The 27,088-nt window shown below is 42.7% G+C and overlaps 1 protein-coding gene across 1 annotated transcript in view; it reads left to right on the top strand.

Moving 5' to 3' along the window:
- Window positions 1-27,088, top strand: part of LOC134583062 (protein Z-dependent protease inhibitor-like) — a 325,782-nt gene that overhangs the window by 132,683 nt on the left and 166,011 nt on the right. Inside the window, exon 3 of the mRNA XM_063439818.1 lies at window positions 21,970-22,243. Coding sequence (XP_063295888.1) covers window positions 21,970-22,243 — 274 coding nt within the window. The remainder of the gene's footprint in view (window positions 1-21,969; window positions 22,244-27,088) is intronic.

Here is a 27,088-nt window from a genome sequence, read left to right as displayed (position 1 = left end):
GCAGGCTTACGTACCTGGTAGTATGTATGAAGTTTTGAGATTCGACAGGTATGAAAACCTGGATAAACCTAAAAAGGGATAGAGTGAGAATGGATCCTGTGAGACCTGCGTAATTTGTATAGGCTGGGATTAGGGCTTCTAGCAGTATGTGTGGGAGGTGTAAAATCTATGAGTATGATAGTGACATGACTGCCCATGCTTGGTGACAAGCATTACGCTGAGTCCGATACCTGGCAGCAGGGGATTGGCCGTGTAATGTGTATATATGGAAGGTGATCAGATGATATGTGTGGCGAAACCAACTTCGCCACTGTGAACTGGAGAAGCCTGGTTGCTAGCCTCCTGCCCTGCGACTACGGCCCCTGGACATATTGCTCTATAAACACTATATTTGGGCATGTAATAAGTTATATTGCTGCTACTGGCCCTTTAAAATCAGCGATGGACATATTGGGACTTTTGGGACTAATGTCCCTTTAAGACTTTGTAACATATCACAGTAATACTGTCTTAAATATTATGTAGGTATTTATGTGTTCAGTTAAACTGGGGATATGTAGAAATGTGTGTTTTATGTGTTAAATGTATCAGTATGTAATTTTATGTCTTTTACTGTCTTTTTGTAACCATGTGGTTAATGGAGTCTGACTCTAGTCCTAGATAATTGGATTACTTCTCCAATTATCTCCAGGGCAGAAGGGAGGAAGCCGGGATGCATTGTGGGGGATGTTTTACTTCTGTTTGAGCCAGATTGTGCCATGCTGCAAGCCAGGGCCCAAAAGATACTTTTACTAACTCTTGAACCCCTGGTCTGATTCATGCAATTTTTGAGTATGTTGTTCCCCCGAATGGATTGATTGTGAATATGTATTTTTATGCGAATAGGATGTATGGTTTTGAAGTTACAGATATTGTGTAAAAGTTATGTTTTAAACTGTATAATAAGTGGATTATCTCTCAGGCTAAGGGGAGGGGATGTGTGGGTTGTACCATATCTCGGATTGGTTATTTTATGCCTCCCCCTGGGTGTGGCCTGTATGTGGATTATTGTAATAAAAGCCAGACTGGGTGTCCCAGTCCAGAGTTCCTGTTTTACCCTCAAAATGAAGTGTCGTCTCGTTCTTGGGGGGAATTGGATTGTAAGCTGACTGCCAAGAGTGTAAGCGGATTGTATGCTTTTCTTGTTCAGCTGTTCCAGTTCGGAGTGGTATTTCGTATCCAGATCAGGAGTTTGATGTTCTGCAGTAGCTGTGCCTGTCTCTAGAAAAGGGGATTATCGCCTAAACGGATTTAACCCCTTGTCTGCTGAAACGGTCCGTTACAATTGGTGGCAGCGGCGTGATCGTTCCTACAACCAGAGGGACAGCTACAGACAACATCCATTCCTGGATTACAAAGTGAGGGCAACGCCAGTACCCGTACAGCGCCCCTATCTACGAAGGATTTTGGGAAAATGGGCAACACGCACACCTGGGCAACACACACACCTGAGGAAGAGAGTGAATTAGAATGGAGAGATAATGCCTGGATAAGATTATGGTATGATGCCCGGGAAGAAGTCCAGTATCAACGGCAGCAGCGCTTTCCTGGTACCGCATACCTGTTGGAGGAACAAATGGCCTGGCGGATGCCGCTTCTGGGGGACCAACCCGGAGGGGAGCGGGTAAGACAACTTGAGTACCTCGTGGAAAGGGAACTGAGCCTGGACGTCTCATACCGGGCACTGTGGTGGTGCACTGTCCAGCCAGAGACGTGGAGGGCAGAGGGCATCCAGCCAGAGGGGGATCACTACACTAGCCCTGGCCCGTTGTGGAAGGCCCTAACAGAAGACGCCGACTTCGGCAGTCCAGCAGAGTCACGGTACTGGGCTATCGTGCATTACCGGAGTGAGATGTTACAGGGCCCGAGATCTATTGGACTGGGACGAGACCTCCGCCGTTTCGCTGCCATGGAACAAGGGCTGGAGATGGACTATGTAGAACTATTAAATTCCGGCCCAGATCCCCAACGGCAGTGTGTGTCCCAGGGAGCAGAAGGTGCAGTCCTTCCTCCCCAGCGGCAGTGTGTACCCCAGGGAGCTGATGGTGTCGTCCATCCTCCCCAGCGGCAGTGTGTGCCCCAGGGAGCAGAAGGTGCAGTCCTTCCTCCCCAGCGGCAGTGTGTACCCCAGGGAGCTGATGGTGTCGTCCATCCTCCCCAGCGGCAGTGTGTGCCCCAGGGAGCCGAAGGTGCAGTCCTTCCTCCCCAGCGGCAGTGTGTACCCCAGGGAGCTGATGGTGTCGTCCATCCTCCCCAGCGGCAGTGTGTACCCCAGGGAGCTGATGGTGTCGTCCATCCTCCCCAGCGGCAGTGTGTGTCCCAGGGAGCAGAAGGTGCCGTCCTTCCTCCTCAGCGGCAGGCTGTGTTACAGGGGGCAGAGGTAGTTGTTCCTGCCCCCCAGCAGCAAAGTGATATGCCAAGAAGGCAGTGTGAAGTGAAGGGAGAGGAGAGCAGCGTCCTCCCTCCCCAGCGGCAGTGGGTACCCCAGGGAGCTGATGGTGTCGTCCATCCTCCCCAGCGGCCGTGTGTGTCCCAGGGAGCCAAAGGTGCAGTCCTTCCTCCCCAGCGGCAGGCTGAGTTACAGGGGGCAGAGGTAGTTGTTCCTGCCCCCCAGCAGCAAAGTGATATGCCAAGGAGGCAGTGTGAAGTGAAGGGAGAGGAGAGCAGCGTCCTCCCTCCCCAGCGGCAGTGTGTACCCCAGGGAGCTGAAGGTGCAGTCCTTCCTCCCCAGCGGCAGTGTGTACCCCAGGGAGCTGATGGTGTCGTCCATCCTCCCCAGCGGCAGTGTGTCCTGCAGGGAGCAGAGACAGTCAGTCTCGCACCCCAGCAGCCGGACAAGAGAATGAAAGGGGAGACAGCTGGTCCCCCTTTCCACCAGCAGAGAGAGTGGCAGGGAGAGGAGCCTGCTAACCCCTCTCCCCAGCGGCAGTTTACCATCCAGAGAGAGGAGCTTGTGACACCCTCTCTCCAGCGGCAGCCTAACCCACCAAGGGGAGATGTTAAGCCCCACATCTGTGCAGATGGGACCGTAGTCTCTGCACTTGCAGCACCAGGGGTAGGGACGGTCGGTCCTGTTCCCCAGCCACAGAGCCATATATCCAAAGGGGAGACAATCGGTCTCCAGCAACCAGGCTCCAACCAGACTAACCCTGTGGTAGTGCTGGCAACAGGACAGAGTACCGCTGGTCTCTGCCCCCTCAGCAACCCACCAAGGCAGCCTATCAGTCCCCCACACAGCCGTGATGAGGCACCTGAACCTGGACAAAATTCTCCCTCACCCAGGTGTAGTAACTGTTTATTGTGGGTGGGCTGCCCTGCTGTTTCTGTTTTGTGGGTGGGTTGCTGGACTAACCAGGGCACTGACCGGCAGGAGGTCAGATACCCTGTTAGTCTAATTGGTAAAGGGGAGAATTGTGGCGAAACCAACTTCGCCACTGTGAACTGGAGAAGCCTGGTTGCTAGCCTCCTGCCCTGCGACTACGGCCCCTGGACATATTGCTCTATAAACACTATATTTGGGCATGTAATAAGTTATATTGCTGCTACTGGCCCTTTAAAATCAGCGATGGACATATTGGGACTTTTGGGACTAATGTCCCTTTAAGACTTTGTAACATATCACAGTAATACTGTCTTAAATATTATGTAGGTATTTATGTGTTCAGTTAAACTGGGGATATGTAGAAATGTGTGTTTTATGTGTTAAATGTATCAGTATGTAATTTTATGTCTTTTACTGTCTTTTTGTAACCATGTGGTTAATGGAGTCTGACTCTAGTCCTAGATAATTGGATTACTTCTCCAATTATCTCCAGGGCAGAAGGGAGGAAGCCGGGATGCATTGTGGGGGATGTTTTACTTCTGTTTGAGCCAGATTGTGCCATGCTGCAAGCCAGGGCCCAAAAGATACTTTTACTAACTCTTGAACCCCTGGTCTGATTCATGCAATTTTTGAGTATGTTGTTCCCCCGAATGGATTGATTGTGAATATGTATTTTTATGCGAATAGGATGTATGGTTTTGAAGTTACAGATATTGTGTAAAAGTTATGTTTTAAACTGTATAATAAGTGGATTATCTCTCAGGCTAAGGGGAGGGGATGTGTGGGTTGTACCATATCTCGGATTGGTTATTTTATGCCTCCCCCTGGGTGTGGCCTGTATGTGGATTATTGTAATAAAAGCCAGACTGGGTGTCCCAGTCCAGAGTTCCTGTTTTACCCTCAAAATGAAGTGTCGTCTCGTTCTTGGGGGGAATTGGATTGTAAGCGGACTGCCAAGAGTGTAAGCGGATTGTATGCTTTTCTTGTTCAGCTGTTCCAGTTCGGAGTGGTATTTCGTATCCAGATCAGGAGTTTGATGTTCTGCAGTAGCTGTGCCTGTCTCTAGAAAAGGGGATTATCGCCTAAACGGATTTAACCCCTTGTCTGCTGAAACGGTCCGTTACAATATGCATGTCACTAAACTGATCTGGGAATGCAAGGGACTTTTTAATGTGAAGTGACAATATGCAGAATCATAAATGTTGCTGTAAAGTGACGTATGAATGTATGAACCAGAACGTGTGATTCAAAAACCGAAAGTCTTGTGAGACGTATATGCCGTGTTCTTGAAAAGGCCTGAGTTTGTAAATGCCATGTGAAATTATGTGAAATGACAATCTATGAAGAAAATGTTGTAACGTGACGTATGAGTGGTTGAACCAATGCGTGTGATTCAACCCGAAACTCTCTGTGGAAGGTAGGACCGTGTTCTTATATACTCGTGGTATATCGTATGAGTATGATAAGAAATGGCCTGAATAGTTAGTGCCATGTAATCGTAATGTACATGGTTGTAATAACATCATATCTCCATTATACTCTTTGAAAATAGGACCGTGTCCTTGAACTCGTGGTATGTCGTACGAGCATGACAGAAAAAGGAGCTGTAATGTAGGCTAACCATAACAGTAATATACATGGAATATCTGCATTGTAAAATAAAATAACTATTATTATTAAAACCATATATATATAATAAGCAAACTGAAACAAAATAGACAACCTAAGATCGTGTAAAATAAGTATTTGAAAGTTTAACCGATTACTGTGCAGGGAACGTATGATTGGTTGGATCAGTACGTGTGATTCAACCCGAGTATGCATGAAAAGGAATGAAATCCTTGTGTCATGGTTAACAATAAAGAAATGAGGCCTGTAACGTAGGCTGATTTAATTGTAATGAAATGGATAATTATTAAAAAAAAAAACAAAAAAAAAAACTCCAGTAAGCGTGGGAGTCCAATGTCTATACAGAAATGTTAGCTGGTTTCATACCCTGATGTAATAAGTGATACCTTAAAAATAGCATGAAAATGGTCTATTTAACCAAGCAACTTTTTAACCAAATGTAAATACATGAAATGATGAAATGTAACTCACGAAAAAGATCTATGTGAATACATAGCAGAATAACCGAATCTTAGTATGAAGGGAAACAGAAGTTAGCATGAATAGCTTAACCGTATGCATTTTAATGCGAACAGCAATCGTGCATAGAATATACTATGAATAAGTGCCGACCAGAAAACACAAACCGAAATGACAATCGTTTAAATGAAGCAAGGTTGGTTTTTACATGAAATGCAATAATGTCTGAGAAGCCTGTAGTACACTGAATGACCGGTAGGGGTCAGTGTGTAGGCGAAAATGCAGTGGTTCGATGGTTTGTACATGAAATGCAATAATGTCTGAGAAGCCTGTAGTACACCGAATGACCGGTAGGGGTCAGTGTGTAGGCGAAAATGCAGTGGTTCGTTGGTTTGTACATGAAATGCGATAATGTCTAAGAAGCCTGTAGTACACCCAAAGACCGGTAGGGGGTTTAAACGAATGATATGCATGAACATGCAATGGTTTTAGAACAGACTTAGACAAAATGCAGCCGTAAAGTGAGGACCTGACCCGTGCATGGTGCCGTGGGACTGATGCCTGACATAACGGGTAGGTTGACTTACAGTTTGTGAGTCACTTTCGACACCATCCATGGCGATGGATTGAAGAAAGAAGGTGGTAGGCCGGAAAAGCCTGTGGCTGGATTCCTGACACAGCTCTGCTTAAAAACCTCATGGAGTAATCAGGTAAAATGGCGTCTGGATGACCCGGAAATGGAAATGATGCAGCGCTGACCTCGAACGATATGGAGCCAGGTAAGGGGTGTCCCTTAAGTAGGGAAGAGGTGTGTCATACGCCCCTCCCACAATTACAGGCCAAAAGGCCTTAATACATGTGAGATAACATTAAGTGGTCTTGCTTTGCAAGAACACTTAACTAGAAAAGCTACAATTTCTGGGGAAATTGTGAAGTGTTCTTGCCTCCACCAGTAGTCTACAACTGGAGTGGGCGGAGTAACTGTTATTATTTATTTATATAGCACATTTAATTGCAATGTTGTTGCCCAAAGTGCTTCACAGTTACATTAAAACATCCAGTTATAAAAACATTAGCAGGTGTACAAGGCTTTGTCTATGACATCACTTGCTGCTGCAGCCTGGCACAGGTCAGAGTATTTTTGCGGTTGCTATCTTCAAACGGTCATATTTTTAAAACTATAAATCCTACAGTGAAGAGCTTTATATTGTGAGAATCACAAGACCCAGACCTACATTTTGATGTATAGTATGTCTCTGAGATATTAACAATGAAGGCACAGTCGCAGTTTAGAAATTGCCCTTCAAATGTGAGCTTTGCAGAGTGGAGTTTCAATGAATGTCAATGGAAGGCGTGAGTTGCAAACAAATGGTCATATTGTGAAAACTATCAGGACTATGGCTTAGCCGTGGACATTTCTAGTGGCAGCAGGGATAGCTGAACGTTTTGATATAAGATTTGTGTAGGTGGGCCTGAAAATGAGGGAGTGGTGGCAGTTTAGAAATCATGTCCTGATTTTTCAGCTTTTGCCAGCTCCCACTCTAGCTTTGCCATTCATTCCTATGGGACAAATTTCGCCACAAGAACGACGATATTCCGAGAACCATTCGCCAAAACGTTCCACAAAGTAATAGCAATCCGATCGGGAACAATCTGCACGTTTTGGTATATTTTTGTCTATGTAGTGTAAAAACTGTGGGAGGAGTTAGGGTGGCAAATTTGGCTATAATAATAATAATAATAACTAGAAAAGCTACAATTTCTGGGGAAATTGTGTGAAGTGTTCTTGCCTCCACCAGTAGTCTGCAACTGGAGTGGGCGGAGTAACGGTTATCATTTATATAGCACATTTAATTGCAACGTTGTTGCCCAAAGTGCTTCACAGTTACATTAAAACATACAGTTATAAAAACATTAGCAGGTGTAAAAGGCTTTGTCTATGACATCACTTGCTGCTGCAGCCTGGCACAGGTCAGAGTATTTTGCGGTTGCCATCTTCAAACGGTCGTATTTTAATCCTACAGCGAAGAGCTTTATATTGTGAGAATCACAAGACCCAGACCTACATTTTGTACATTTTGTATAGTATGTCTCTGAGATATTAACAATGAAGGCACAGTAGCAGTTTAGAAATTGCCCTTCAAATGTGAGCTTTGCAGAGTGGAGTTTCAATGAATGTCAATGGACTGCGTGAGTTGCAAACAAATGGTCATATTGTGAAAACTATAAGGACTATGGCTTAGCTGTGGACATTTTTAGTGGCAGCAGGGATAGCTGAATGTTTTAATATAAGATTTGTGTAGGTGGGCCTGAAAATGAGGGAGTGGGGGCAGTTTAGAGGCAGTTTAGTTTTTTTTTAAATAAGTTATATGTTTTCATTCTCCATCTTTCCCATACAACACCGGATGCTTAGTGTCTGGGCATCTAGCTGGGACTTGGGACCCTTTGATACCTGGGACAGTCGGAGGAATCGTATCGACCTGCACGGAGAATGAGTGTAATGTATACACAAAATAAAAGGGGAAACTACGTGTTATATATTACATTGATATATTAATATGTTGCAACCATACTGTGATAACATATGTAAAATACTAGGAAATGCATTACTATACAATGGAGGAGTATTGGGGTTGATGTCAGGGGTGGTCCGAGTATCTTTGGGTCCCCGTCACAAGACTACCAGAACGCTAGGATAAATGACTAAATATACCGACATAGGGAATTCTAGCGTAACACCCATCCTGTTATTTTAGTTCCTTTGAGCGTAAGGCAGCGCAGATATATAAGTGACTTCCAGAGAGGTTGGAGGGAGCCATACCTGTTATGATATCTCTTTACTATTACACACTTAGCGGCCATGGTTAATACAACCTTTCGAATAAACCACTTTAAAAACCCCTAAAGAACCATTAGTGGTTCCGAGCGGTACAAAACTAGTACTATATTCTACAGGGCAGTCATTCCCGATTCAGTTAATTGTGCTGAAGGGGAGAATATTGTGTACCGACTCCTTAAGAGTTGGTGACGACACCAGCTTTTGTTAGTGATTTCTGCATCTAGATTTCACACTTGTACAAATCAGTTATATAGTTAATTACTGTTAATTCTGTTATTCTTATTACCGTTCACTTTATATTTTTCTTTTTGATATAATTTTTGAAACAGCAGCGTACATTTACAGACTTCACCACTAACCACGCCTACCCAGTGTACACGATGACGAGACATATATAAAAAACAAAAGGCTACGATAGACTCAATAAATATACTATCCTATAATGTCAGGGGACTTAATACCCCCCAGAAGAGAAATGTAGCACTTAGGGAATTTCACAGACTTCCAAAAGCGCCTAAACTAACTAACAAATATTATCCTCTGGCATACTATAGTAACTTCACTCAAAGCAAGTCACGTGGGGTGGCAATCCTGATCCGGGGAGAGATCCCCTTTACCTACCAAAATCATTTTAATGATAACTCAGGGCGTTATATTATCTTGCAGGGCTCAATAGGTAACCAACCGATCACCTTTGTGAACCTATATTTACCAAATGTTAAACAGTGCCACACACTACGTAGAATCATCAATAAGGTACAACAGCATACATCAGGTATATTGATCATAGGAGTAGATTTCAATATCTCCATTGACGGTCTCAAAGACAGCACAGCCCCACAATCTAAGCACCTGAACCACACGAGAACACAGATAAGACACCTCATGCATGACCACCAATTGGTAGATTGCTGGAGAGCCATACATCCGACGACTAAGGATTACTCCTTCTACTCTAGATCAGCATCTACATATACTAGAATCGACCTCTTTCTCACGACTCAGAGAGACCTCTCATTAGTAACCTCAGCGAAGATACACAATATCACTTGGTCTGATCATGCACCGGTTCAAATGTCACTAAGAATTCCATCCATGGCTCAAGGGAAAGGCCAATGGAGATTGAACACTTCTATATTACATAACACTAAGGCTAAACAAGCCGTTGCAGAAGTGATTGCCAATTACTTCCAGGACAATAATACCCAAGACACCACACCCTTTCTCCAATGGGAAGCTCATAAGTGTGTAGTGAGGGGGGAACTCATAAAATGGGGCTCCTTTATCAAGAAAGAGCAAATCAAAAAACAACAGGAACTTCTGCAAAACATAAAAAACTTAGAAGAGGTACATAAGGTCACCATGTCAGACACTGACTATAGAAAACTCTTATCTCTCAGATCGGAGCTGACTTTACTCTTACAAACCAAAGCAAAAAAATCCTTGATATGGAACAAACAATTATTCTATGCACAAGGTAATAGATGTGGGAAACTTTTGGCTAATGCTTTAAAACAGAGGAGAGAGATCTGACAGCCATTGTGGAAAGTTACGTTCGTGAGATTGGATGCTTAACAATGTAAATCTTAATTGTTTAAGTATATTTTTCAGTGGCTGTTGGGTGTGGCTTAAACATACATCCCGCAGATTAAAATCACAAACGACAAAATAGTACAAACAAACGAGGAAATAGCGAGGACGTATAGGGAATTCTACCATTCTTTATACAATATTACAAAAGATTCCCAGGATAAAGAGGTCATAAAGACATGCCTCGCAGATAAATTCAATTACGCTCTTCCACAAGCTATTGTCAAGTCCCTAGACGAACCATTTTCTATGATAGAACTCACACACGCGATTAGAGACACCCCTGTCAGGATCGGGACAGGGATCCAACACGCAGAGTACAAACAGGAGATAGGTACGTATACCGGACCTTAGAATGGCCGGACTAACGTAAGGAGAAAGCAAAGAATGGTCTAGAGACAAGCCGAGGAACGAGAGAGCAGGTAAACGAGAGACAAGCCGGGTCAAAAGGGTAATAGAGATAAGCAGGGTAGAATAATACAAGCCGGGTCAGAACCAAAGAGACAAATAGACATAAGAGCACTGAGTGACTAGACTAGCTAGAACCACGACAGGGCAATGAAGCAGTACACAAAACCCTACTTTATACCCTGGTTCTAAATAGATGATCACGCCCCCGACGAGTCCTGATTCGTGCTCAGGACTTGATTGACAGGTCGGAAGGATTGTCGTCTTGGTGTCGGCTACTAGAGCCACGTCATGAAAGGAGGCGGATCAAAGGCGTCCGGCGTGTAAATGGCCAAGAGCACTGCGAGGAACGAGTGAGTCCGCCCCTCTGAGAGGACGGAAGTCTAAGTGTCTCACCTCCTCTGAGGTAGAGACAACAGGTACCCTGACAGTACCCCCCCTCTCAGAAACGCCCACCGGGTGGAAGGAACCGGGACGAGACGGAAAACGAGAATGAAAAGCCCTGCGGAGGCGAGGAGCATGCACCTCCTCCTGGACCACCCAAGACCTCTCCTCAGGACCATATCCTTTCCAGTCCACAAGATATTGCAACCTCCCCCGAGAAATTCGAGAATCGAGGATGGAGTTGATCTCATACTCCTCCTGGCCCTCAACCTGAACAGAGCGAGGAGAGGGTACAGCGGAGGAAAACCTGTTACAAACTAGAGGCTTCAACAAGGAAACATGAAAGGAGTTAGGAATGCGCAAGCCAGGAGGAAGGGCAAGGCGATACGCAACTGGATTAATTCGAGTCAGAACCTTGTAAGGACCAATGTAACGAGGTGCAAATTTCATAGAAGGAACCTTCAAGCGAATGTTTCTGGTACTCAACCATACCCTATCCCCTGGAACAAAAACCGGAGCCGCCCTTCTACGCTTGTCAGCGTGTTGTTTGAACAACGTGGAATTATGAAGGAGAATTTGTCGAGTCTGATCCCACAACTTTCTCAAATTGGCAACATGAACATCAACCAACGGTACCCCTTGGGAAGGGGAAACCGAGGGAAGAATAGGAGGATGAAAGCCATAATTCATGAAAAAGGGGCTAGAACGAGTAGAATCGCAAACAAGATTGTTGTGTGCAAACTCCGCCCAAGGAATCAGACCGACCCAATCGTCCTGGTGTTCGGAAACAAAACAACGCAAATATTGTTCAATCTTTTGGTTGGTGCGTTCGGCAGCTCCGTTAGACTGGGGATGATAGGCAGAAGAGAAATTCAATTTGATACCCAATTGAGAACAAAAGGATTTCCAAAAACGGGAAACAAATTGGGAACCTCTATCAGAAACAATTTCGGAGGGTATGCCATGTAAACGAAAAATCTCTCTCGCGAATATCTCAGCCAATTCAGGAGAAGATGGAAGTTTAGGTAAGGGCACGAAATGAGCCATCTTAGTAAACCTGTCAACCACCGTGAGAATAACAGTCTGTCTTTTAGAAACAGGCAAATCGACAATGAAGTCCATAGCCAAACAGGACCATGGTCTCTCGGGAATTTCCAAGGGGTGCAAGAGTCCACATGGAAGCGTATGAGGTTGCTTAGTCTTCATACAGACCTCACATGCCCCGACGAAATCCCTAATATCCTTACATAGTGAAGGCCACCAGAAATCTTTAGAAATCAAGAAGCACGTCTTGCGTATGCCAGGGTGCCCAGCCACCTTGCTGTTGTGAAAGCACTGCAACAGTTCCAGTTGGAGTTCAGGAGGAACGAAGTACCGTGCCCCGGGAACCTGTCTGGGAGCCAGATGCTGTACCTTCATGATCTCGGCAAGCAACGGGGAATGCATCCTGAGACTCGTGTTGGCGATAATATTGCACTTGGGAACTACAGAAGACAAAACCGCATCAGATATAGTAGAGGGTTCATGTTGGCGAGACAAAGCAACGGCCTTAGAGTTCTTAGAACCAGGTCTATAAGTGAGCACATAATTGAAATGAGTGAGGAACAAGGACCAACGAGCTTGCCTGGCGGACAATCGCTTGGCCTCCCCAATATAGGACAAGTTCTTGTGATCTGTCAATATAGTAACAGGGTGCAAGGTCCCTTCCAATAAATGTCTCCACTCCTTTAAAGCCATAATAACCGCTAATAGTTCCCTGTCACCAATGTCGTATCTGCTTTCAGGCCCAGATAATTTCTTGGGAAAAAAACCACATGGATGTAACGGTTTATCCACACCTAATCTTTGAGACAAGATAGCACCTATACCTGTCTCCGAGGCGTCTACCTCGAGTAGAAAAGGCAAAGACGTATCAGGATGAACTAAAATCGGTGCTGAAGCAAAAAGATCCTTGAGTGTTTTGAAAGCAACGAGAGCCTCAGTAGACCAAGTCTTAGTGTCAGCCCCCTATCTAGTCATATTGGTAATAGGCGCAATAATAGACGAGTATCCTTTAATGAAGCGCCTATAATAATTGGAGAATCCAATAAACCTCTGAATGGCCTTGAGTCCCCTGGGTAATGGTCAATCTAAAATAGACTGGAGTTTAACCGGATCCATTTTAAACCCGTCTCCAGAAATAACGTACCCAAGAAAGTTTATCTGAGATTGGTCAAAACTACATTTCTCCAATTTGCAGTACAATCCATGTTGTAGGAGTTTGCGCAATACCCTTCTGACTTGTCTGTGATGAGTGTCAATCTCTCTAGAGTGTATAAGTATATCATCCAGATATACAATAACGCAATCATGTTGAAATTCCCTAAGAACTTCATTAATCAGGTCCTGAAATACTGCCGGTGCATTACAGAGACCAAAAGGCATTACCGTGTACTCATAGTGCCCATAACGGGTATTGAAAGCTGTTTTCCATTCGTCTCCCTGTTGAATTCTCACCAAGTTATACGCCGCTCTGAGATCTAACTTGGTGAAAATCTTGGAGCCTTTTAAACGATCAAAGAGCTCAGTAATCAAAGGAATCGGGTAGGCATTTCTAATAGTTATTTTATTCAAGCCCCGATAATCAATGCAAGGCCTTAATGTACCATCTTTCTTATTCACAAAAAAGAACCCGGCCCCGGCAGGAGAGGAGGATCTCCTAATGAATCCCTTGTCCAGGTTCTCACGAATATACTCCTCTAAGACTAAGTTCTCCTTAGTAGATAAAGGATATACCGTACCCCTCGGAGGCATGGTACCAGGCAAGAGTCTGATCTTGCAGTCAAAGGACCTGTGTGGAGGTAAAGTGTCAGCATTCTTCTTGTCAAATACTGCCTTTAAATCCAGGTACAAGGGCGGTATTTGTAAGTCTGTAGATTGGGTAGAATTAACCGGTGTGTCAACTACGCAAACCGGTGAGACTTTCTGTAAGCACCTGCTTTGGCAACCCTGACCCCAAGAGACTATCTCACCCAGTTCCCAATCAATAATAGGGTTATGTTTCTTAAGCCAAGGATACCCCAATACTATTGGAACAGAAGGAGATGAAATAAGCATAAAAGATATACCCTCCTCGTGTAAGATACCAACAGTTAAGTTAACAGGTATGGTTTCACGAAAAATAACAGGTTCAGATAATGGTCTACCATCTATGGCCTCAACGGCCAAGGGTGTATCCCTTAGCTGGGATGGGATAGAGTGTTTAGTGACGAAGACTTGGTCAATAAAGCTTTTAGCAGCTCCGGAATCTATCAACGCCATAGTATTTAATACTCCCTTCTCCCAAGCTAAAGAAACAGGTAGTAGAAGCCTATGATCTTTATAGTCATGTATAGAGGACAAGATAGAAACACCCAAGGCCTGTCCTCTAGAGAAACTTAGGTGCGAGCGTTTCCCGGACGGTTAGGACAGTTTAAGCTTAGGTGACCTCTTGCTCCACAATACATGCACAACCCCTCCCTTCTCCTGTACTGTCTCTCCTCCTCTGAGAGACGAGTATTGCCTAACTGCATAGGTTCTGGAAGAGCTAAAGTTGTAGATTCAGGGCTTTGGAATGAGGGAGCTAGTCTAAAGGAAGGTCTACGGGTTCTATCTCGAGTGTTCTGTCTCTGTCTTAAACGTTCATCAATTCGAGAAATAAAAGAAATTAAATCCTCCAAATTTTCAGGGAGCTCTCTTGTAGCAACCTCATCTAGAATTTCGTCTGATAGTCCGTTTAGAAATACGTCCATATAAGCCTGTTCATTCCACTTGACTTCTGCTGCCAAAGATCTGAACTCTAAGGCATAATCCACAAGGGTTCGGTTATGCTGTCTAAGACGTAACAGTAGTCTAGCTGCATTGACCTTCCTACCTGGAGGGTCAAAAGTCCTTCTAAAAGCAGCGACAAAGGCATTATAATTATAGACTAACGGATTATCATTCTCCCATAAAGGATTAGCCCATCTCAGAGCTTTATCAATGAGTAGTGTAATTATGAATACAACCTTCGCCCTATCTGTAGGGTAGGAGCGGAGTTGTAATTCGAAATGAATACCTATCTGGTTTAAAAAACCTCGACACGTATCCGGTGAACCACCATAACGTACAGGAGGAGTAATACGGGAGGAAGCACCTACTGTGGCTACCTCTAGGCCTGAACTTACAGGAGAAATGGATGCAGTACGCATCTCCTCCGATTGGTTACTAGAACGAGATAGTAAAGCTTGCAACGCTAGAGCCATCTGGTCCATTCTATGATCCATGGCCTCAAATCTAGAGTCAGGAGAACCGACCTGAGTGTTTGTACCTGCAGGATCCATTGGCCCTGTCGTAATGTCAGGATCGGGACAGGGATCCAACACGCAGAGTACAAACAGGAGATAGGTACGTATACCGGACCTTAGAATGGCCGGACTAACGTAAGGAGAAAGCAAAGAATGGTCTAGAGACAAGCCGAGGTCGAGGGAACAAGAGAGCAGGTAAACGAGAGACAAGCCGGGTCAAAAGGGTAATAGAGATAAGCAGGGTAGAATAATACAAGCCGGGTCAGAACCAAAGAGACAAATAGAGATAAGAGCACTGAGTGACTAGACTAGCTAGAACCACGACAGGGCAATGAAGCAGTACACAAAACCCTACTTTATACCCTGGTTCTAAATAGATGATCACGCCCCCGACGAGTCCTGATTCGTGCTCAGGACTTGATTGACAGGTCGGAACGATTGTCGTCTTGGCGTCGGCTACTAGAGCCACGTCATAAAAGGAGGCGGATCAAAGGCGTCCGGCGTGTAAACGGCCGAGAGCACTGCGAGGAACGAGTGAGTCCGCCCCTCTGAGAGGACGGAAGTCTAAGTGTCTCACCTCCTCTGAGGTAGAGACAACAGGTACCCTGACAACCCCATCAGGTAAAAGCCCAGGTCCTGATGGCTATTCGGCCTCTTACTACAAAACTTATACAAAAGAGTTAAGCCAACATCTACTACGAGCCATTAACTCCATAAATCTGGAAACCCCCATCCCACAACCTAGTCTAGAGGCCAATATTACCCTTCTCCACAAACCGGGAAAAGACCCAGACCTCTATAGTAGTTACAGGCCAATTTCTTTAATCAACGTGGACATAAAAATATTTACTAAGATGTTAGCACTTAGATTGCAACCACTACTACCAACCTTAATCCACCCCGATCAGGCAGGATTCCTGCCTTTGAGGGAAGCCAAAGACAATACTGTAACCGCTGGCGGTTCCCTTATTTACCACTATAATGTCTTAAAGCATAGAACTTAGTAGGGCTAACCATACAGATATCTTAGCCATAATTTTATATAGTTAGTGTAAGAGATCCTCTATTTAACATATATAAATAATTGCGAATACAATATAAAATAAGGATTGTCTTGGAAGCAATAGTTTTGTCTTTTAGATATTTATTATATAAAAATATAAATATAGACATATAAAATCCATTATAGCAGAGTTTATAAGATTAAATTAAATGCTTGCAAATATCATTAATAGGTTAACATACCCTTCTGAACATGTCATCATGTCAGCCTCTCTGTCATTTTAAGATGGAGCAGCGTCTGTCTCAAAGTCTCTCCTCTGTCTCTTAACATTTAAAAGTACACCTATTTATACCTTGTGTCTTCATTTTAGAGTCACCATAGTTCATATATGAAAAAGTAACTTGTCTACTTTAAATCAATTTAGGATCTCCCTTAATTTGGCAAAGATACAAGGCCATAACTAAAGGGTGCATACGTCATGGAAATTTTCCTGACTTAGTTCAACATGGCATCTTAAAGTCTGAATAGCTTATCTGTTGTTTATACTAAGACGTAAGTGCACAGTCGTGGGGAAGTTCCATTAACTTGGGGTTACCACAGTATATTGTGTACTGAAAGAGTCGTAGCATAGCCTTGAAGCTTGTTTATGCATTATTGTTATTGTAATTTGTCTGGGACAAAATGGCGCAAACATTATGCACTGAGGTTATTGCTTAAAGAAACATCTATGAAAAACAATATGTTCCATTTCTAACACCTTGTCAACTTGCAATATCTCTTAAAGACAAAGTACACAGTTTAAGAAATACAACATTTCATTCTAAAACTTGTAATATTTGCATTTGCCCATAGCACTAAAATGATTAACCTAATACATGGGCTTCGGGCCTTAAAAAGACGGCAATCTTATTGGCCATAGACGCAGAAAAAGCGTTCGACAGGGTGGACTGGAACTTCCTCCTGTCAACGCTAGAAGTCCTTGGCTTCGGGACGAGATGGATGCAGTGGATCCAGGCGATATACTCTTTCCCTTCGGCCAGACTGAAAATCAATGGATCCTTGTCCGCTCCATTTTCAATTACAAATGGTACAAGACAAGGATGCCCCTTATCCCCTCTCCTCTTCATTCTAGGATTAGAGCCACTATTAAACGCAGTGAGAACATGGACGGAGGTAGAGGGAATACAGGTGGGCAACTCACACCATAAGGTATCCGCTTTTGCCGATGACCTTTTATTTACCTTAACTAACCCCAAATCAACTCTCCCGGCCCTGATGAATATTTTATCTGAGTACAGCGCTCTCTCCAATTTTAAAATAAATATGGACAAATGTGAAATACTGAACCTTACACTTCCGGACAAAGAAAAAACCCACTTGCAAACATTGTACCCCTTTCATTGGGCCAAACACTCGATAAAATACTTGGGTATCAATGTCACCCCGCAAACTACCGCATTACATAATGCGAACTTTCCACGACTTCTAGAAGCCATTAGCTCTGATTTAGTGAGATGGAATAAACCACATTTTCGCTGGTTTGGCAACGTAAATATAATTAAAATGAGCCCTTCCTAGAATATTATATCTTCTAAATACACTCCCTATCAGGATCCCATGAGTGTTCTTTAGGAAGATACAGACACTATTCACTGCATTTATCTGGGCAAATAAACGCCCAAGACTAAGTTACATCACTCTTACGAGATCCACAGATAAAGGAGGTATAGGGCTACCAGACGTCTGGCTGTATTACCAGGCTATTCACCTCAACCGCATCATAGATTGATCTCACCAAGGGCAATCTAAGTTATGGATCTCCCTTGAACAAGACTTAATAGGGGAATCACTAAAAACGATCCCATGGATGCTGACACCGTCGTCCAAGTGGCAGATCCCCAATCACCCAACAGTGGCACCAACACTACATCTATGGAAAAAAACTCTAGGCAGATCAAATTTAGCCCCGACCCCTTCACCAATTTACCCAATAACGCACAACCCGGACTTTATAGCAGGAAAACAGGGTCTCCTGCTTACATTACCAAATGGAAGCAGGCGGACTGAATTTATTACTTTATCTGAAGTGATAGGGAAGGAGGGAATAGTACCGGTGACCCACCTGACTGAGGGGAGACCACCTTCTCTAATGCAGAGATTCCAATATGAACAATTAAAACATTTCCTGGGAGCACAGGGTCTGACCAATTGGACGCATAGGGAACTTAACACATTCGAGGAACTCTGTTTACGACCCAAAGCTCCACCAAAAGCAACCTCCCTGTGTTATAAACTTCTCCAAACACTAACCCACATGTCTCTATCCTACTTTACAAAAATTTGGGGGGCTCACATGGTAGAGAAACTGGAAGAAGACGACTGGACTGTTATATTTAAAACCATTTTTCATTCGCATTCCAATGTCCCTCTACAAGAACTTAATTATAAATGTATCTTGCGATGGTACACCACTCCGACTGACATTAATAGGTAAGGCCCCTCTACCTCACCTGAGTGCTGGAGATGCACCTCAAACACAGGTACATTTCAACATATATGGTGGACCTGTGACCTAGTGTCAAGTTTCTGGAGAGAGGTTTGGAATACAGTTAACTTGGTGATGAACATAACAATCCCTTTTAGCCCAGAAGCTTTACTGCTATTCCATTTTAATATCCCAAGACGAAAATTCAAACACTCTCTCACGTACTTTATGTTAACAGCAGCAAAAGGCTGTCTGGTGAACAATTGGAGGTCACCTAACCCGCCTTCTAAGAAGGAATGGTATCTAAAGATTGAATATTTCCATGCCCTAGAGGAACTCAGATGGGGATCCCTCGACAAATACCATAGGTACACAGACATATGGCAACCTTGGAGACAATTCTTACAGGGACTACCTAATAACACCAACGCTGCGTCTTTAACTTAGTAAGGGATACAAACCCCACAAGGGCACACCCTAGTCTAATTGCCTAATAATGCCTAATTATGGCATATAACAGTACGCAGGGGTACAGAATTCAATACAACACCTACGTTACTAAGGCGTTTTGGGGTCAAAATCTGGTATTACAATCCCTATTAGTCTTTGTATGTATAGATTGATATAATAGTTGGTCAGTGAATGAAACTGTGAAGTCACTTAACTTAACATACACATATGAAATTTGATGTAATGCTGCTTATTGTTTTGGATTTATATAATTTTTCTTATTCTTGTATAGCTCGTTGTTTTGTGTATACAACATGATAAGGCTGTATCATTGAAAAATGAATACAAATAAAATAAATAAAATTAAGAATCTACCATCTACCTCTACCTATTACCCTAAAACTTATATTGCATTTAAATGGGTATTCCTTTTTTTTCTGGACTATTTCATTTGTTTACTGACAACAGTATTTTATTGTATTCTTGTGGCGCAACCTCTTAGTTTTTGTTTATTTCTGTTGATTCTGAAAATGGTTGGAGGGATCCCCTTTTTTGGTTTGCTGCTTTGCCTTATTTGGTGGATTAGCGCTAAACCTGTTCTATCTTTTGTACCCAGAATCACCAGTGTGCCCAGTAATTGGTGGAGTGATGAGGTAAGTATGCAGTGTTGGTAACAGAGACCCTCTAGGAGCCCAAGGCTCTATGTGTCTCCCAATGTGCAGGTGGGCATGCTCGAAAGTATGATTTGCTCAGGAAACTGGGGCCATCTTTTCCGGCACTCAAGACACCCCCACCGAATATATATTTAATAGGTAGAGTTCCATAATTAAAAAGTTACTCTAAGCACCATGAACATTTCAGTGACTTGAAGTGATCATGGTATTTGGAGTCCTTATGTACAATGTTTGTCACTGCACTTAAAAAGTTAAATCTCTTTGGTGCTGGAGTTGCACCTTTAACTCAAGCATCACCGTTAGCCAGTCAGGAACAGAAGTTCTAGCTTGGTTGATGTTAATTCTGTGTACATTTTGACCAACATAACCCCTCCCCTATGCCACCCAAGTTCTCCTTGATATCACTTACCATGCTATAAGGAGGAGTGACTCTCGATGGGCTGGCCTTATTAAGGTTTAAAAAGAGGCGCTAACCTCATAGTCGGTTAGCTCTTGATAAACGCGCATGCTAGTACCTATGAGCATTATCGATATCAGTATACTCCTATACTTTCCTACTTGAGCGTTACCGATATCCATATATATTTTATACTGTGCTACTTAGGACCACTATCTAGCTTAACAAAGCGTTGTTGAGACCTATATAGGATCAATAGTTAGGTCTGGGGATTTATGACTCTTTGGAAGTTTCTAAGACTTGTTCTATATTTCTCATCTAGACATTTAGCCGCCCGGTTCTTTCTGGGTTTGGAGGGAGTATTTCACTATTATCTTTAGTATGCCGTACTTCAACGACTACTCATATTTGACAAGTTTTTAGTCCTCCTAGTAATTTATTGATACATATATTGAATGGGGATTTAACTTAGAGCACTCCTGATACTCTACTCTTTTAAAGGTTATCTATTTATACCTAGCGATCTTTTGAGTAATGTGGAGCTCTGTCTGATCAGACCATTGTTCTTCACCTAATATATGTTCTTCAACCTGGGCATTAGGATTGTGTTCTAGAGAACGAGGATGTTAAGAGGTTTATATGCTTACATTTTGATCGCATTATTTATGCGATCTTATCTGCCGTTCACTCTCTATTTTCCCCTCAAGTTCTCTGACACCTATATCGTATTTGGGAACCACCTGGAGTATTATAACGGGAGACAGTGTTATTTACCGACTACTCTATTAGTTCGATTTACACTGCTCCATTCATATTCCTTTACGTCCTCTACAATTTATTGCCTTGAACGCTAATAATATCCCCTACACCCCTGATGTTACTTGGGACTGTATCCGTTTATGGATCACTAGAACAATGATATATGTGCAGTTGTTAACATATTGCTCTTCTGAAGTTTATACTTACAGTCTCTATCTTTCAGGGGATACTTTTCTATTTATTATTATTTTTTCTTCTAATCACACACTGTGCATGACTCATGGATATTGTGTCCGTTTATGAGCTGTTTTATAACAGTTTCCAAACACTTATTACCTAATATGCAACTACTGTGAGCTTAGCTCACATTCTCAAGCTTATCTAGTTGTTTATGGACCAGTTAGCATTTGGAAGCCTCCCACTATAAGCTCTTGCTATATTTCAAGGTTCTAATGGCTATCTACAACTATTTATATCGCGAGAATTTTACTGTGTGGTTAGATCATTAATGACCCTATTTTTAAATCTCAGCACTGTATATACACGTTTTGTTCACCTTATTTACTTTCCCTTAAGAGGGACCAATAAAGTTTTATATGTACTGTATTTGTTCGTTCTATGCTCCATTACTGGCAATTTTTTTGCAAAATATTGGCGGAGCAGATACACATTTAGGGTTTAGACTTTGATTATGGGTTCACTGTTCTAGTTTACCCATTTCAGTTTCTTCTTATGTTATTGTTTATTTTTGGGTTATGCCCTAATTCCCTTCAACCATTAACAACTCCAGTGGATTGATCAGATTGGTCCTTTCACTGCTGTTGTACTATTAAAGGAGTGACACCATGTTAATAAGATCAGGCTGCAGGTAGAATTTGGCCTTGGTGCTGGAACACCGGTATATTTAACCTTTATTTCTTACATTTTTCTACTTTTGGTGGGAACATAATTGTCAGAGTTATTCTATGCAAAAGCAGTGTTTTATTAAAATAAAAAAAAAAATAAAAAAAAAACAACAACAACAACAACAAAACTACTTTTTTTTTTATTAATACAAATATCCACAATAGCCTAAAAGTTCCATAAAGATTGTAAATTGACTCTTTTAGAAAAAAAAGGTTTTGGAGCTTTGTTACAATGGCACAAAAACAAGGACCATGCTGCCATATCTGCTGTCTATAACTAATTTGTGTTATCTGTACTGACATTTTTCTCTTTATTTTTCAGGCAAATGGCTATATCCATTTAACCCAGATTTAACTGAGATGGATACATTCTTTATTGACAAATATAATTCTGTTAAGGTCCCAATGATGTACAAATCAGATAACGTGTATTTCATGGTTGATAATAAATTATCCTGCACAGTTGTAAAAGTCCCATATAGAGGAGATGCTTACATGCTCATCGTGATGCCAGAAAAGGATGGGGATTTTGTCATATTAGAAGATCACTTAAATACAGAACTCATACACAGCTGGCTTGCACAGATGAAACCCAGGTAAGAATGATCACCAGAAGTCATTATTCAAAACCATTCTTATTTTTGTCTGTTTCCCATTTTACATAAGAAATCACAAAACATAAAATTTGCAGAACATGTTGCTATCATAGAACACACCACTGATTCTACGCATTATATAGACTATGGTATTATGTGGGGATTAAGGTATTCCCCTAAAATATAGTGCATATTTTCAAACCTGTTGGTAAATAACAACAAACTGTCGCTATAGATAGAATGCAGTATTTATTTACCAACAGATTTACAAGCTAGCCAGGAACATTTACCAACATGCCTCTACTTATTTATTGTACAGAATCCTGCACATATTTAGTTCATCCGTAATAATTTTTAGTGGAGTTAACATAGACAAAAAAGAACCAATTTGTCCAGAAATACTTGTAGTAAGATTCCTGATAAAACTCAACTCAAAAGTATTACAATTGGTGTAGTGTACTGCCAATTATTGCATACCCTTTCATTGGTTCATTTTCAAACTCAGTTGGGCGTTAGAGTGCTTTAAACATAGTTTTTGGGACCCATATTTCCCCCTTAAAGAGCTGCCTGACCAGCAAAATGCTGGTCGGGGCTCGTTTCCCCTTTTTGCTTAGGGCTATGCAACTGTAATGCATTGATCTAAACCGGTGCGAGTCAACCTGGTCCCTACCACCAACTAATGGGTGATTCAACCTTTTATGATGGGTGGTGGTGGGTTTTATTCATACCCCTCGGTTCTCCAGCACAACCACATGCTCCATGTGCACCTCCCTCCAGCCATCGAGAGAGACCTCACAAAAACGCATATTGCGTGAATGCCTCTGTTTGCTAAATCTCTCTTGATGGCTAAAAGAAAGTGCTCAAGGCTGCATTCCCGATCGGGACAGATGGGAGCATGATGATGTAACACAGTGGAAGAGGAGGGGAGCCGATAAACAGGTGAAAGCAGGGACAGTAGAATAGTGTCATTTAGCGTGACTCATATTGAACTTTGTCAAGCTTTAAGTTCTGTTATTTTCTGTTTACTTTGTTTATGAAAGAAAGAAAGAAAGAATAAAGAGATAGGAAAAGAGACCCCTGATATATAGATATTCCTATTTTCTGTTTTATTTTATGTTGTTGGCTAATAATAAAGTAGGCTACCTAGTTCAGCCTTTCTGCTGGTGATTGCAATAAAGAAAAAGAAAAGAGACAAATAAAGCTAAATGAGAAAAAAGTAAAAAAAACATGGCAAAAAACAAAAAAAAGAATAAAAAAGAAAAAAATAGAAAAAAGCAAAATAAAATAAAAAAATTATTAAATGTTTTTGTTTTCAATTGTAACTTTTTTTTTTGCATCAGCTTAAGCTACTCCCACACTAGTAGGTGCTGTACAAACATGCATAAATTAGAAATAAAAATACAAATGTAAGTACATATTAAAAAAAAAACTTCCTTTCAAAAAAATAATTGAGTTAATGTGGCACCGGTGGGCGGTAAGGAAATTTTACCATCAAAACAGATACATAAGTGGGTGGTAGGTATTAAAAGGTTGACTACCTATCATCTAAATAGACATTGTAGTAATATTTTTTGTCTTATGTCAGTGCCAGCTCAGTAATGGTAGCCTGTTAGTAGTCTGTAGATGTTTTAGTCAGTTTCTTTTGTACAGTTTGGAGCCCTCAAAAGCACAGCTTAGTGTGCAGCTAAATTATCTCTTTACTATTTAGTTGCCCTCAATGTCATAGTGGCTAGGGGTTAGCTTCTTTTGAACTTACCTATTTATTAATCCTATCTGTTAGGTCTATGTTAGAGTTACTAAACACAGATATGCCAAGATTGTCTAGAACCCAAAACACAGTGTGTGTATGTGTATAGTAGTGTGTGTATGTATTTAGTATTAATATTGGTATTTATATATGCAAGAGAAGAAGAAAAAGGACTGTCCCTAAGTGATATAGAAGAAAATCTAGAAAAATGCTTTATTAGGTAAGACACACACAAATACTGACAAAATCACTGGTCACTACTGCCCCAATAATGGGGTAGAGAGGATGACTGCAACTAAACATACAAAGTGAGGAATATATGCAAACGAGAAGTGGGTGAACAAAACATAAATGGACAAATACAGGGCAAAAACCGCAAAAAGAGGTTTAGTAGATACATCCCCACAAGGATAGCTGCACAGTGCACATGATACAGTTGCCCAGAGTTAACTTAATGGCAAGATCGTAATGTGTCAGTGCAGTGTAACGAAAGCTATCAAGGTACACAAAAATGGATACAGTATAGCAAATATTGCCCAACAATGTAAGGGGCTAGAATAACCAGGTGTGTGGTAGCTGGAAAAATAAGAAGTGGGAACAACTATATAGGAAATGCCCTAAAAAACGAAGACCAGAACTAGTATCCTCCTTAGGAAAAAAACCCGCTCAGAAAATAGAATACATCGGGGTCCCAGATGGTATAGCGGAGGATGTAGCCGTTAGTCAGCACACTAGTGGTAATAGAGTGAGAATAATCTAGGTCAAAAATTCTCAACTGTGCCTTCACAGTTACATACAATCATTCTTATGGTTACAGACAGGTTTTCCAAGATGGCTCACTTTATTACCTTGAAAGAATCCCCTCTGCTGCTCAACTGGCCAATATATTCGCTAAGGAAATCTTCCGGTCGACATTGTCTCAGACAAGGCTCCTCATTAGTGATGTCACGAGTACAATTTTTAATATAAATATCAAGGTCTAAGTATGTAACTTCATGTTGACTAAAATTAGCAGTTAAAATAATCCCTTCAGTAGTGATGTCCCGAACGGTTCGCTGGTGAATAGTTCCACGGATGGCGAACATATGCGATGTTCGGTCCACCCCCTATTCGTCATCATTGAATAAACTTTAACCCTGTACCTCACAGTCAGCAGACACATTCCAGCCAATCAGCAGCAGACCCTCCCACCTCCTAGACAGCATACAATTTAGATTAATTCTGAAGCTGCATTCTTTTTTTTGTGTGTTTGTGTTTATTTTACATTATCCTCCATAGCCAGTAACCTGTGTTTATTATACATTATCCCCATAGCCAGTAACCTGTGTTTATTATACATTATCCCCCCATAGCCAGTAACCTGTGTTTATTATACATTATCCCCCATAGCCAGTAACCTGTGTTTATTATACATTATCCTCCCATAGCCAGTAACCTGTGTTTATTATACATTATTCCTCCCATAGCCAGTAGCCTGTGTTTATTATACATTATCTGGTGTAACAGTAGTGTACATTTAAAAAAAAAAATACAGGGGGCTTGTTGTCACCATTCGGGGACCCTTGGTGTTGTACGTGGCTGGGTGGAGGAAGAGACCTTCAATGACATCAGTGAGGACAAGGAACGGGACATGGCTAGCTTGGTATCCAACTTTGTGCAAATGGGGAGTTTGCGGTTGTTCAAATGGACTGTTTGCGGTTGTTTGCAGTGCGTTAAACGGTGAGTTTGGTCTGTCACTGTGAAGCGGGCGTAACCCTTACACTACCTGATCGAAACAACAGCGCACAGCAGGCAAGCCTTAGCCAGGGAGACACAGCTTCGTTGTCTGGATCTACAAATGGAGGGCAGCGGAGAAAAATTAATTACGCTGCATTTAAAGTTTTTGCGGATGGAGAGATGGAGATTGATGCATACCTATAAGACCTTGAGCGACAGTGCACTTTGGAGGGTCTGGAGCCAGAACAGTGGGCTGCAATCCTAAGCAGCAAACTTATGGGTCGAGCAGCAGAGGCATACCAAGCAATTCCTGACGCAGCCATACCCGACTACGCCAGGGTAAAGGACATTCTGCTAGCAAGGTATGCTGTGACGCCAGAAACTTACAGGAAAAAGTTTCGGGCTCTACGAAAAGGGAACCGAGACTCTTATACTGAATGGGCGTTTAGGATGTATCGGGCAGCCCACAATTGGATACAAGGCTGTCAAGCTACTACTCTAGAAGAGGTCATGCAACTCCTTTTGCTAGAGCAGTTCTTTGAACACTCCCCTACAGACACCAGAGACTGGGTCTGGGATAGGAAACCGACCACTGTAGAGGAAGCGGCAAAGTTGGCGGACGAACATCACAAAGGGAGAAAAGGAGACTCAACTGGAGGTCGGAATACTGTTAGAACCATCACTCCAATGTCAGGGCCTGTGACTGCTCCCAGGCCTAACCCATACACACCAGAACCACCGCTCAACAACAACAGACGGTCACCACTGGTATGTCACCAATGTAACAAGCCGGGACATTACAAAACACATTGCCTACAGCGGAGTAGAGGGAACTGGGACCGTTCAGCACCACCACTACCGAGGGCGGCCGCGCATTATTATCAACATGAGGCCCCCGAAACTACCACTACCGAAACACCGATCCGGAACAGTTGCCCGTGCTTCACAAAGTAAACAATCAGAAGGGGACAATCGGGTCCATCACAGGCAGTGGGTTACCGTAGATGGGAAGGAGGCAGAGGCGCTCCGAGATTCAGGAGCCACTCTCACCCTGGTGCAACCACACACTGTATCCGCAAGGGCACGCACCAACAGGACTGTAGCAGTTCGAGTAGCAGGAGGTGCCATCCACAAGTTACCCACAGCTCGGGTACACCTTAACTGGGGCACAGGAGCTAAGCAGATGGAAGTAGGCATTATGTCCAGCCTACCAGCTGAACAATTGTTGGGGAACAATTTGGGGTGTTTAACCTCCCAGCTAACAAACCCCGATCAAGCCGGAGCCTGCCCGTGACTACCAGAGCTCAAGCCCGTCGAGAGGTACCAACACACTCAGAGGAACCACAGGTAGGAACCTTAACCCCCTCATTGTCCCCTGATCC

Source organism: Pelobates fuscus, chromosome 13 (genome assembly GCF_036172605.1).
Source record: "Pelobates fuscus isolate aPelFus1 chromosome 13, aPelFus1.pri, whole genome shotgun sequence".
Classification (NCBI taxonomy): domain Eukaryota; kingdom Metazoa; phylum Chordata; class Amphibia; order Anura; family Pelobatidae; genus Pelobates; species Pelobates fuscus.
Note: the sequence above shows the minus strand (reverse complement) of the source record. Positions and strands in the feature narration are given on the sequence as shown.